The sequence below is a fragment of the Simochromis diagramma genome, unplaced genomic scaffold (genome assembly GCF_900408965.1).
Source record: "Simochromis diagramma unplaced genomic scaffold, fSimDia1.1 OVJJ01000480.1, whole genome shotgun sequence".
Taxonomy (NCBI): domain Eukaryota; kingdom Metazoa; phylum Chordata; class Actinopteri; order Cichliformes; family Cichlidae; genus Simochromis; species Simochromis diagramma.
This window is the reverse complement of record NW_024387302.1, coordinates 48,284-61,556: the sequence shown is the minus strand read 5'-3', so window position 1 is coordinate 61,556 and position 13,273 is coordinate 48,284. Positions and strand designations below refer to the sequence as shown.

Sequence of the window (13,273 nt, the reverse complement as noted above, 5' to 3'; positions counted from 1 at the left end):
TTTAAAGAAAAATGTAGCGTAATTACTAATTATTGGTTTAGCCTAGCTTAACGTATATTAGCAATTTAGCTAGTTTCGGCACTTTCTTAGCTCAAATTATGTCTTTTTACAAAAGTTTTTACAGACATTTCATGTGTAAAGTTGAGGTCACAGTTCTGAAAAATGAAAAATGTGTACACATAGTATTTGTATAAGTTTGAACCTATATATGTGGTTCGGCCACAGTCTATGGATTCAGTAACCCCTGCGCAGCGGAACGGCGCGAAATTTGATTCCCTGGTAGCTGAATGCAGTTTACCGTTAGTGTATTAATGGTTTAATAAAATCACGTTTTTACATCCATTCCAAGGCCATCAACACACATGGGCGGCTGAATATAACGTTTAAAGGAAATATCTTGACGCCGCACTTGTTTAAAATATAACAAGGGTGTCGCAGCTGGGGTTTGATAGTCGCGTTTTAAGCAATGTGGGAACTTTTTCAGCATGTAATCTGAGCTTGTAATACGGTCCTGCGGGTGTTATCGCTATAAGTAATCGGTCTGAAAGAACAGACGGCAGAAACTGTCGGAAATCTGGAGAAAGGAGTCACCTTAGTAGTGAATATTAACAAATTACAGCATTCTAGTCTTTTTTTTTTCTTCCAAACTTGAAAGGGCACAAAAGCATGCTCAGACTCTGCTCTCCTGTGTCCAGTAGTCCCAAACAAACATCTAAATTTAAAAATGAAAACTTTGCATATCGAGAGGATTCACTCTAAAAATTTGGTTTATTTTATTTAATTTACTGATTTTTTTTTAATTAATATTTCTTTGAACTGAAAGAAGTTGTACAAAAGGTTTTAATGTGTGTGATATACGGTTTTTACCCATGTAAAAATGTGGTGATAAATATCCTTACATGGAATTTAAAGTTTGTACTACCATTTATCTTGCAGACAATGAGGTTGATGGTGACACAGTTGACTGCGGTCTTACTGAGACTATGGTTGCATACCTTTTCCAAGGATCCTTCAAAAAGCAGGTTAAATTCAACCAATTTGTGTCAAGGATGAAGGAATCTTCAGTGATGCTGACTCTACAGACTGTCTCTCCAGAAGACTGGCAACCATCTACTTCGTCAACTTCAATAAGGTATTTTCTTATTTATAATGAAGTTAGTATGTCTGAAGCATACATGTTGGCCGTTATGCACTTTTAGGATTTAGTTAATATGATCATTGTTTCTACCATATGTATTGTTACTGTAGTGTTTTATACTTCAATTCATGCAATAAAAACAAACACTTAACTGTTTTCACAGCAATGAAAATACTTTGAGACTGCCAGCCTCTTTTGAATTTCCAAGATTTCCCAAAAATCTGCAACTAAAACTGGACAACAAAGAACCGTGCCATAAAAATCCAAGGGACAGACACACAATAATCAAGAGTTCTATATGAAGATGTGGCACAGTATACTATGTAAGTTAATCAGGGTAATGTTAGCTTGTTGCTTTAGAAAAAGCTGAATCTGTCATATTGAAAATAAACGCTACATTACTAAGAAACAATAACTGACAGTTGATAAAGTTTGTTTGTCAGCAGTTGCTCTAACACTTATGTTTCTTCTGATATTACAGGTATCCCACAAATTCTGAATATGTGCAAGCTGTGAAGACGCTGGTAATGAAGTATCCTTTCCTCAAGGATCGTGAGGGAAATGGTTATGTAAGTTAAATTTAAAATTTGCATAAGGTTCCTTCAAGATTACAAAGTAAAAGTGAAGCTTTTTTCGATCTTGTTTTGTTAGTAAGACAATCTGTAGCCTCTCAGTAGGTTTGTATGAAGTATGTTTACTGATTCTTTGTTGTATGTATTTTGTGTAGATTGTTTTTACAGTAACTTATGTTTCTGTTCAACAAGCACACATGGCATATGTCTTTGAGACGTAAATTCAAATCAGAGCGGGCACCACTAGTCGACAGTGAGGCAGTGAGGCGTTGTAAGGAGAAGTTTGGTTCTACGAGGAGAGGGCAGCCTAATAAATGTCAACAAACAAGTCGGAGAAATGTTTGTCAGGTTGGTGTGAGGGACATCTTGAGCTATAAAATGTTCTTGCATCTGTTATTACATCTAAAACTAAGGATTAGGGATGCAACTGTACCCCTTTTTTCAAACCGAAACAATACCAATACTTGGATTAGAGCACTTGCTAATACAAAGTACCAGTGCTAATACTTCTACCTCACAAAAAGTTATTAATTGGAAGGCGCTAAAAGAGGGTGAACTAGATTAAAAAGAAAAACAAAAAACATTTTAAATATGACTCCAAAACTAAAATTTCAAGTTAACAATTAAGATTTTATGTGAAATTATTTCAGAGTTTCCATATTTTAAATATTGGTTCATGGTATCGGTTAACTTTAACCGATGCCAGTTCTTTGTGATGCACAGATCGTGTCAGCTCTAATTGTATATTTAGTCTTATGTTGGGTTTCTAATCTGTTTTGACTTTCTCTTCTCACTCTTGCTTTCTTTCAAGGGACCATGCGTCCAAGGAGAGGATTTATTATCCATAGATGCCCACTTAAAGGTCTTACAGTGCCAATATCAGAAGATGCAACCAGATACCGTGGTGGTTCATAACCGTATGCAGCAAACGTTTGCTTGGCGGCAAAAAGAAATAGCAGATGGTATGCCTGTGGAGGATGTGTTGAAGAAGTACCCCTTCTTAGGGATGCCTACTGGTGTAAGTCAGAAAGCTGAATTGAACTTGGAAATAGCTGTCACATTTAACATGTTTATAGTAGTAAATTTTATTTGCCCTTGACCTTGCTTTCTTCATCTGTCCCTCTTTCCTTTTTTTGTATGTTCATGTAACTTCTTACAGTATTGTTGTTAAATTCTATAAAAAAATAATTATGCAGCACCATACATACACCATACTGCAGGTGTCTCTTCAAATCCTAAAGGACTGCTGGCGCCTCTATCAGGATGCAGTCAAAGAGGCTAAAAGAAAATACTTCTCTAAGATCATTTCCTCCAACAGTCACAATCCACGTGTGTTATTTAAATCTATTGACTTAGTCTTAAATGCTCCACAAAGTGACTGTTTAGAGGCCTCTCATAAACTGTCTAATGATTTTATGTGTTTTTTCATTGAGAAGGTTGCAACCACGCGGGCTCTCATTTCTTCCCCTGAGTCTGACCCCTCTGTCTTGATCCCTTGCTCTGCTGTTTTTAACCAGTTTGAGCCTGTGTCTCTTTCTTATTTAGAGGATGTGGTTGGCCACCTGAGGCCCTCTGGTTCCCCAAATGATCCAGTCCCACCACAATTTTTTAAGGAGATTTTTCCTAGCATAGGCCAGGCTGTTCTTAGTGTTATAAACAGCAGTTTAATATCTGGTGTAGTCCCTGCTAATTTTAAGCATGCGGTAGTACAACCCTTGCTTAAGAAACCTGCCCTGGACCACACTGTATTGGCTAACTACAGACCTATCTCCAAGTTGTCTTTTATGTCTAAAATCTTAGAGAAAATTGTACATTGCCAATTGATGGATTTTTTTTAAATGAGAATGGTATCCTGGAGGTCTTTCAATCAGGTTTTAAAAACTTGCATAGCACGGAGTCAGCACTCTTAAAGGTTTTTAAGGATATCCTCCTTTCCTGTGACTCTGGCAATCATGTTGTTCTTGTCCTCCTTGACCTAACAGCTGCCTTTGACACTGTAGACCACAACATTTTACTGTCTCGCTTGCACCATCTTGCAGGCATTCGTGGTACTGCTTTGAAATGGTTTAGGTCTTATCTTTGTGACAGAACTTTCAGTGTTAACTTTTTAGGGTATGAGTCTTCCTCTGCCACTTTTCAGTCTGGGGTCCCGCAGGGCTCAATTTTAGGGCCTCTGCTTTTTTCATTATATTTACAGCCCCTTGGAACCATCCTCAGAAGGCATGGAATATCCTTCCACTGCTATGCTGACGACTGTCAGATCTATCTGCCTCTGAAGCAGAACGATGCCTTCTCTATTAAGCCACTTTTAGCATGTGTAGAAGACATTAAATCTTGGATGTCCCTAAACTTTCTAAGATGCAATTCCAGCAAAACTGAGGTCATTCTGTTTGGTCCTAGTGGACCTTGTGAACCCTCCGCTATTGATTTGGGACCCCTGGCAGAGTATTTTAAATCTGTTGTTACAAACCTGGGTTTTAAGATGGACAGTGATTTTAAATTAGATAGTCAAATTAGGGGTACTGTCAAGTCCAGTTTTTATCATCTAAGGCGCTTGGCAAAGATAAGACCGATTTTATCCAGGCCGCATCTTGAAACGGTAATCCATGCTTTTATTTCATGTCGTTTAGATTACTGTAATGCACTATATTGTGGAGTTAGTCAGCATCTTCTCTCTCGTCTGCAGCTGGTCCAAAATTCTGCTGCACGACTTTTAACCAGAACTCGTAAGAGAGAGCACATAACTCCCGTCCTGGCTTCACTCCATTGGCTGCCTGTATATCTTAGAGTTCATTTTAAAATTCTCATGTTTGTGTTTAAATGTTTAAATGGTCTTGCCCCAACTTACCTCTCTGAGCTTCTGCATCCTTACTCACCCCCCAGGTCTCTCAGGTCAGCTGACAAGCTGCTCCTGGAGGTACCCAGGTCCAAGAGAAAGCTCAGAGGGGACAGGGCCTTCTCTATTGCTGCTCCTAATCTGTGGAACAATCTTTCCCAGCACATTAGAGAGGCCCCTTCACTGTCCACTTTTAAAACACGTCTTAAAACTCATTTTTACTCTTTGGCTTATGACACAGTCTGACCCTGATTTTATTGTTTTAATCTAATGTGCTGATTTTATTGTTTTAAATGTGGTTTTTTTTATTTTTTATTTTTTATATATATATATGTTTTACTTATCTTATATTATTATTATTACTATTTTTCTCATTTTTTTAACATGCTCAATGTATCATGTTTGGCATGTCAAGTGTATAGCACTTTGTGTTCAGCTGGTGGCTGATCTGAAAGCGCTATATAAATAAATTGCTTGCTTGCTTGATAATTAATATCAACTTTAGATTATTTCATTTTCATACACTGTTATTTTGTACTGAAAATGAATTTTTTACTTGTAGCTGTGCAACGAACTCGGGTGGATCCAACCAACAACGGGTAATGTAAGCCAGCGATTTCGTGAAGGGCTCTCATGTGTTGCAGCAAAGGTGATTGACCTTACACGAGGGAAAACCCCACTCTACCAGCTCTACCTTGATGCAAGAGAGGAGGCTCTCACTGATGACCTACCAGGTATTTGCTTTTTTTTTTTTTTTTTTTTTTTTTTTTTAAAACTTCAAGGCTTCCATTTTATATAATTTTTATAGGTAACTGGAAATGCCAGATAAAATGCATGGGTGATCTTGTGGTTTTTTTGTTTTTTGTTTTTTGTTTTTTTTGGCAGATCTTGACACAAGGGCTGCACTTTTATTCCTGCCATATGTCTTTAAGGAGAAACTGAATCTCTTTGTCATACTTGGAGAGGTGTGTGTATTAAAATATTTAGTCTATATAAAAGGAAAACGAATGTATCTTTTGTTAAGAGACTAAGATATTGCTTTCCTCTACCTTCTCTTTTGACTTCAAAGGTTCATCCTAAAACCCCCTATCCAACTGTTCAGCTACTTCATGAAGACTGGAAACCAGTGTTCTCCAGAAGCGCTCCAAACATTGTGAAGTTGGATGGCAGTGAAGTGTGCAGAAGCTCGTGTATTTTTGAAGGAATCATCTCTTCTTTCTGCTTTTATTTTGTCTTCAACCTTGCTTACCCAAAGCATCTGAAGAACACCCTGATTTTTCTCCAAAAGTACATTGTGAAAATAGATGAGGGTGAGGACCGGCCTCTGCCAATCACAGTCACCAGACAAATAAATCTTCTGTATTGACCACCATGCCTCAGCCATATCAGTGCTCCAAATGTGGCAGAAGAACCTTTAGTTTGACAAAGCTTATTCAGCACATACAGTAGGACTTATTCATTCCCATGATGCCAATTTTGATATAACTTGTGGACTCAGTGATTGCTGTTCTTCCTTCAAAAAATATGAATCTTTCAGACGACATGTGTATAGGAAACACAGAGAACAGGTGTTGTGTCCCCATAAAGACTTAGATGAAAATGAGCAGGAGGTAGTCAGTCCACACCCAAATGAATTTGCAAATGACATAACTGAAAATATTGAAACCCCTCCATCCTGGGATGAATTTTTGATAAATTTCAGAGACAATCTTTTCAAGTTCATTCTTAAGGGCAGAGAGAAAAATTCTTTACCAGTCTCTGTTCAGGAAGAAATTGTGGAAGACTTAAATTTTCTGATGTGTTTTTTCAAGGAGAACTACGATGCTTTTATAGCATATCATTTAGAGAAAATGGGTCTTGACGTGTCTTTGTGTCCAGAGCTTAAAAATGTCCTGCATTCAAATGAATTTTTTGAGAAGGCTTCAACAGCTATTCAATCTCCTTATTTGGTCAAAGAACATTGCAAATCAAAGCTCAACATGACAGAGCCTGTTCATTGCAAATTAAGAGACTCTGTGGGTCATACAGTTGGCTCGTATTCATATGTGCCTGTTGATAATGTGCTAAAAAATTATCTTTCTCATGAAGACATACAAGATCACATTTTTTCAAGTGGCAATTCGGAAACTGATGAATTTCTAACAGATTACTCTGATGGAGAAATCTTCAGACATCATCAATTCTTCAAGGATAACCCAAATGCACTGCGACTCCATTTTTATTAGGATGAATTTGAAGTACTTAATCCCCTAGGATCTAAACGATCCAAACACAAACTTAGTGCATTTTATTACACTGTAGGCAATTTGGACAAAAGGTACACTTCTCAGCAGAGACACATTCATCTAGCGTTATTGGTACGCTATTCTTTCGTTAAGCGGTGTGGTTGGCATGTTATCCTTAAACCTTTACTTGATGATTTGGAAAAACTTTCCACTGATGGCTTTACTTTTACCATTGATAAAACTGAACACACTATTCATGCTGCTCTTGCAACTTTATCTTGTGATAATTTATCAGCTCACATGATTGGTGGTTTTTCTATGTCATTTAACACTGGTAGAATTTGTTGGTATTGCATGGCTTCTTATGAAGATATGAAACAATCCTTTGAGGAAGAAAGCTTTGTTTTAAGAACATCAGAGGTTCACCAGTATCATCTTGCACGAATCCAAGAATTCCCGGATGATAAAACAATATATGGTGTAAATAGTTCATGTCCTTTTGACAGACTGAGTTATTTCAGTGTTACGCAAGCTTTACCACCTGATGTAATGCATGATCTGTTGGAAGGTGTAGTTCCTCTAGTTATGAAACTAGTGATTTGTAAAGCCCACACTGAGAAGCATATTACAATTAGAGAGATCAATGAAGAATTGCAAAAAATGCCCATTGGTCAGAATGACAAAACAAACAAACCAGTACAGTTATCAGAGAGACTTCAGAGTGTTGGTATTGTTGGATCAGCATCTCAAAAGTGGTGCCTGTTCAGATGTTCTTCTATGTCGTGAAATAACAGAGATTGTAATGGCTAAAAAAAGTGCGAAAAGAGAATATTTTATTGTTGGAGTTGTCATGGTCCTGGGCCATGTTGGCCCAGTATTCTTAGTTTTTGTGTGTTTTGTATTTTGTTCCCTATTTATGCCTTGGTTCCTAGGTTATTTAGTTAAGATGTTCCTTATTTGGTTACCTCCTGTGTGTATCTGTGAGCCCTCGTCTCTCCTTGTGTTTTATTCCATGTTTTCCCCAGCCCGTTATGTCTGTGTTTTCCCCGTGCTCTCTCTCCTCCTGTCTGTACCGCTGTGTACTTCCTGTTTTACTTTGACAGTCTCTCGTCAGTATGCGTCATGTTGTGTTCACTCCTGACCTGTCTCGTTATGATTATCTGTGTCAGCTGTGTTCCCCGTGTGCTCCCACTTCTCTCGTTAACCCTCTGTGTATTTATGTGCATGTCTCCATCAGGTCAGTGTTGCGTCGTCAATGTCTTCTCCCCGAACCTGTGTGTCTTTCTGTGTTCCCACGGTTTTCTGTTAGTATTCCCAGTTTAGTTCTGTTCCTTTGTGAAACCTGCAATAAAGCAGTGATTTTGAGTTCAGTTACTGCCTCCATGAGTTTTGCGTTTGGGTCCTCATCTGCCTCCACACAGCCGGTTCATGACAGTACGACGCGACCAGTACTGGACCCAGCAACTCACAACCCCTCCGCTGAGCTCCGGGAGGATTTGATTAATACAGTGGAGTATCACTGTCAGGAGTGGGTGGCGCTGCCAGGAGACGAATACCGGGAGATCGTAGCCGTCCGTCTACAGCGGATGCTGTCCGGACTCCCGTGGCTATTCGGCGCGCTACGCCCCCACATCCAGGACTTCCTCGTCTCCACTGTAGGCATCCGCCCGGAGCAGCTGCTCCAGTATGAAGATCCGGAGGATGTTCAGCCCGGTCTGCTGATGGATTCGCGGCCCGGCTTGTCTCCTTCCCCTTCCCGGAGAAAACGGCGTTCACGCCGTCAGCGATCCCGAGCAGCGGAGCAGTTTTCATCCCTGGGTGAGAGCGACTGTGCGTCACACACTCAGCCCAAGTTTTCTGGACCCGGACTTCATGACTTATGCACTACTGTGAGTGGCTCTGTTTTTGTGTTACCTGAATCGGATAATTCCGTCACCTTTTGTTTGGACTCCAGAGACACTGTACAGCGAGGCACCTCAGTGTCAGATCATTCACCGGTTGCTCTCGCTAGTAACCTTTGTGTTTTTGAGCCCTCTGATTCTGGTAATGCTCACAGTATTTTCTTTGATTTAGCTGATATGAATGTGTCACCTGCAGAGATAGCTGAACCTAGGACTGTTGCTTCACACCAGACTCATCTACATACTGCTACTAGCATTGTAGGCCCGCAGAACTGTTTTACTCAGCCTTTGGATTCTGAGGTTTCCCAGTCTGAGCTCAGCCACACACCATCAGTATCATCAGCTCTAGATGTAACAGTGCATGCTGAGAAACACATACCCCCTGAAACCGTGTGTTCTATAGCTAATGCGCCTCCTCGTGACTGTTTCATGTTCCAGCCTATTTTGTCTTTAGACATTCCTGATATTTCTCAGCCAACTCCTCAACCAGCCATTGCTTTCGCAGCTCCTCGAAGAGTTACTGAGAACGAGACCTGTGTTGCTGAGCCAGCCAACTTAACGTCTACGCCTAGCGTTCTGCCTGAGCCAGGTGACACAGAGACTATTAGCCATTCCTCTGCTATGAACAGTTTAATCTTTAAACCAGCTCTTGTATCTGTGACTCCCAGTGTTGTTCCTTCAGTTTCTCAGGCTGTGGTTTTTTCTGTGCCACAACTTGAAAGTGCTAACTCGGACGCTACCTGTGTAACCTCACCTTCTCTCGTGCCTGCTAAGCAGGAGACTGCTTCTGTTTTTCCTCGTAGACTCCTTGAAACTGTGTATTCAATGCCTGCTAAGGTTAAGAGCCGCAAGGTTTCATCTGCTATACATAGACTGGCAAAGGATTTTAGTTTGAGCACCGCAGAGCTGGTTGCACAGGTTAACTTTTCTGTTCCCCGGTCATGTCAGTTTGACTCTGTGCGCCATGCTTTTCGGCCAAGTCTCTTGGATTCTGTGTGTACCACGTCTCGGGCTACATCCTGTACGACTGTGTGTAGTGTTGTTTCACATCCAGGTTATCCAGACGCTGCTTGTGTGAGTTCTCCAGTACCTGTGACTGCTCCTAAACTCACTCTTTCTAAGACTGTTAATCATGACATGGACAACTTAAGTACAGCAGAGTTGCTAGAACCAGCCCACCATAAGTCACGGTTTGCTGAAACTGTGTTTGGCACCATTAACCTTGTTTACCCGGTGACTGTTATCGCTCCTGTGCTTCGCTCTCTACCTCCAGTTCCTCTACCCAGGGCAGCGCGGGCCCAGCTTTCCCTTGCACCCGTATCAGCTCCTCGGGTGAGGGTGGCTGAGGTCCAGCTGGTCCCTGCTTCTGTCCCCAGCCTGGCAGAGGCTCCGTTCATCCCGGCACCCGTACCTGCTCCTCGGGTGGGGTTGATGGACACCCAGCCATTGCCTGTACCTGTTCCGGTTCCCCGGGTGAGGTCAGCTGTGACCCTGCCGACTCCTGCAGCCGTCTCAGTTCCTCGGGTGGGAGCGGCAGAGGTCCAGCTAGCTCCTGCACCTACACCGGCCCCCAGGGTAAAGGCAGCCAGAGCCCAGCTCGTCCCTGCACCCGTATCTGTTCCTCGGGTGGGGATGGCTGGTGTTCGGCCAGGCCCAGCACCCGTTCTTGTTCCTCGGAGGAGAGCAGCCAAGAGCCAGTCACCTGCTCAATCACAAGTTCAACTACCTGCTGTTCCACCATCACTCCAACCACAACTACAACTTGCACTTCTGTCCATAGAGCAGTCATTAGCTCAGTTATTAGCACAGTTTCCTGTTTTCTCACCAGCTCAGTCTCTAGCACAGTTATCAGCTCCATTACCTGCTCAGTCATCCGCTCTGTTACCACCTCAGTTTCTTGCTCCATTGCCAGTTCAGTTAGCTCAGTCACCAGCCGAGTTAATAGCTCAGCAACCCATTCAGACACTGCCAACCACAGCTGGAAGCCTTTGTGAGCTTTCTCTGCCAGCTGAGGACTGCGTGGTGCTGACAAACTCTGGACAGACTGTTTGCCCTGCACAGCCCCAGCCGTTGCATCCCAAGCCGACTGCATGCCCTGTGCAGCTACAGTTAGCGTCCGCTGAGCCAGAGGTCTCCGCACCAGCTGGCTCTGCGTCTGTTCCCGCTGGGGGTTCAGGAGAACCTCTCCAGCCGCTCCTCGTCTCCGCTGGGGGTTCAGGGGAACCTCTCCAGCCTCTCCTCGTCTCCGCTGGGGGTTCAGGGGAACCTCTCCAGCCTCTCCTCGTCTCCGCCTGGGGGTTCAGGGGAACCTCTCCAGCCTCTCCTCGTCTCCGCTGGGGGTTCAGGGGAACCTCTCCAGCCTCTCCTCGTCTCCGCCTGGGGGTTCAGGGGAACCTCTCCAGCCTCTCCTTGTCTCCGCTGGAGGGTCCGAGGGACCCGTTCAGCCATTGCCCGGTCCGGCCTCAACTTCGCCTTCAACGTCGCCCGGTCCAGCGTCGGCCTCGGCTTCAGCTTCGCCTTCAACGTCGCCTGGTCCGGCCTCCGCATCGCCTTCGCCTTCAACGTCGCCTGGTCCGGCCTCCGCATCGCCTTCGCCTGGTCCGGCCTCCGCGTCGCCTTCGCCTGGTCCGGCCCCCGCATCTGTTCCAGCTCCGTCGCCTGTGGCTTCCACGCCACCGTCTGGTCCTGCCTCGTCTGGTCCTGCCTCGTCTGGTCCTGCCTCGTCTGGTCCTGTGCCCACCAAGCCTCAACCAGTACGCGCGACGCTTGGGAGCCGTCGCCGTCTTCCACGCGGCCGGCCTCCGGACCCGCTCTGCTGCCGCCGCCGTCTTCCACGCGGCCAGCCCCCGGAACAGCCGAACTTAACTCTTGTGCTGTCACCTCGCGAGTCGACCTTCTGGCCTCTTTGGACTTTGCCTCCCTGTTTTGAACTCTTTTTGTGTATTTGTGGACTCAGTTTTGTTCTCGTGCTCCTTGTCTTTTGTTTGGTTTCGTTCCCTCCGTCCTGGTCCCCCGCCTCCCGCCCTGGGTGGGTTGTGTTCTGTTTGTCTTGTTTTGGTTCTCGGGTTTGGGCTGTCGGGAGCCAGCCCTTAAGGGGGGGGGGTGATGTCATGGTCCTGGGCCATGTTGGCCTAGTATTCTTAGTTTTTGTGTGTTTTGTATTTTGTTCCCTATTTATGCCTTGGTTCCTAGGTTATTTAGTTAAGATGTTCTTTATTTGGTTACCTCCTGTGTGTATCTGTGAGCCCTCGTCTCTCCTTGTGTTTTATTCCATGTTTTCCCCAGCCTGTTATGTCTGTGTACTTCCTGTTTTACTTTGACGGTCTCTCGTCAGTATGCGTCATGTTGTGTTCACTCCTGCTCTGTCTCGTTATGATTATCTGTGTCAGCTGTGTCCCCGTGTGCTCCCACTTCCCTCGTTAACCCTCTGTGTATTTATGTGCGTGTCTCCATCAGGTCAGTGTCGCGTCGTCATTGTCTTCTCCCCGAACCTGTGTGTCTTTCTGTGTTCCCACGGTTTTCTGTTAGTATTCCCAGTTTAGTTCTGTTCCTTTGTGAAACCTGCAATAAAGCAGTGATATTGAGTTCAGTTCCTGCCTCCGTGAGTTTTGCGTTTGGGTCCTCATCTCCCTCCACACAGCCGATTCATGACAGAAGTTGCTTGTCCATGAGTTTCTCACAAAACTGAAAAGTGTATTTGGGGATGTAATTACACCAAAGTGTCATTATTTAATCCACTATGGAAGACTGATTGAAATGTTCGGCCCTCTACGTTTGTTATGGTGTATGAGATTTGAAAGTAAGCACCAGTATTTCAAAACGTTGTCCCGCAATTGTAGAAATTTTATGAACATTGCTACAACTTTGAGCAACAGACATCAGTTCAGACAGTGCTGGGAGTTTTCTAACAAAAGTTTACTTGGTGAATTTGAAAATGTTTTTGGAAAAAGTGTGACTACACCATTTTTGTCATTACCACTGGAACTGCAACAAGCACTGACAGTCTATTGTGGCTTTTCTGAAGTTGATAGTGCTAAGAAAGCTTTCCAGCATGTGTCAGAAGTAATTGTGAACAGTGTCAAATACTGTGTAAGAGATGTGTTTGTCATTGATGTACTGCATTCAGAGAAGATTCCTCTGTTCTGGCAAATTAAGTACATATTTAATATTAACACAATGTGGATCTTTTGTGGAAAAATTCTCATTCCTCTGTTATATGATAACCATTTTCATTCATACAGTGTTAGAGTTGATAGTGAATGGACGTTGCTAAAACCTGGACAGGAAATTGATGTTGCAGCTTATGACACATACTCTGTTGATAACAGTTTGTATGTAACAGTTAAGCAATGTATTTAAGAAGGTAATAAATGTGACAAGTATTTTTGACTTGTATCTTAAATTTTTTAAAACTTGAGAGGAAAAATATAGGAAATCTGTGTGTAGATACTGAACCTTTAGAAAGACATTTTTGTACTACTTTTAAGGGTTCTTTTTTTCCCTTTATACTAAGGGTACAACTTTGCCCTTTAAAGTACAGGTTTGACGTGTAAAAGGTACAAATTACAGTACAAGGGTACAAATCAGTACCCACAGTTTAG

At 43.0% G+C, this 13,273-nt stretch overlaps 1 protein-coding gene across 3 annotated transcripts; it reads left to right on the top strand.

Moving 5' to 3' along the window:
* Positions 1-243: 243 nt before the first annotated feature.
* Positions 244-6,128, top strand: LOC120716581 (sterile alpha motif domain-containing protein 3-like). Of its 3 annotated transcripts, XM_040004114.1 has the most exons (7): positions 244-1,132; positions 1,302-1,461; positions 1,620-1,707; positions 2,522-2,728; positions 5,109-5,280; positions 5,432-5,511; positions 5,616-6,128. In XM_040004114.1, coding segments are annotated over exons 2-7 (846 nt in total). In that variant the 5' UTR covers positions 244-1,132; positions 1,302-1,459; the 3' UTR covers positions 5,913-6,128. The 3 variants fall into 3 exon arrangements, with proteins under 3 accessions (XP_039860048.1, XP_039860050.1, XP_039860049.1); XM_040004116.1 differs by lacking the exon at positions 244-1,132 and having other exon boundaries at positions 1,331-1,461; positions 1,903-2,728; XM_040004115.1 differs by lacking the exons at positions 244-1,132; positions 1,302-1,461 and having other exon boundaries at positions 1,482-1,707; positions 1,903-2,728.
* Positions 6,129-13,273: the final 7,145 nt, after the last annotated feature.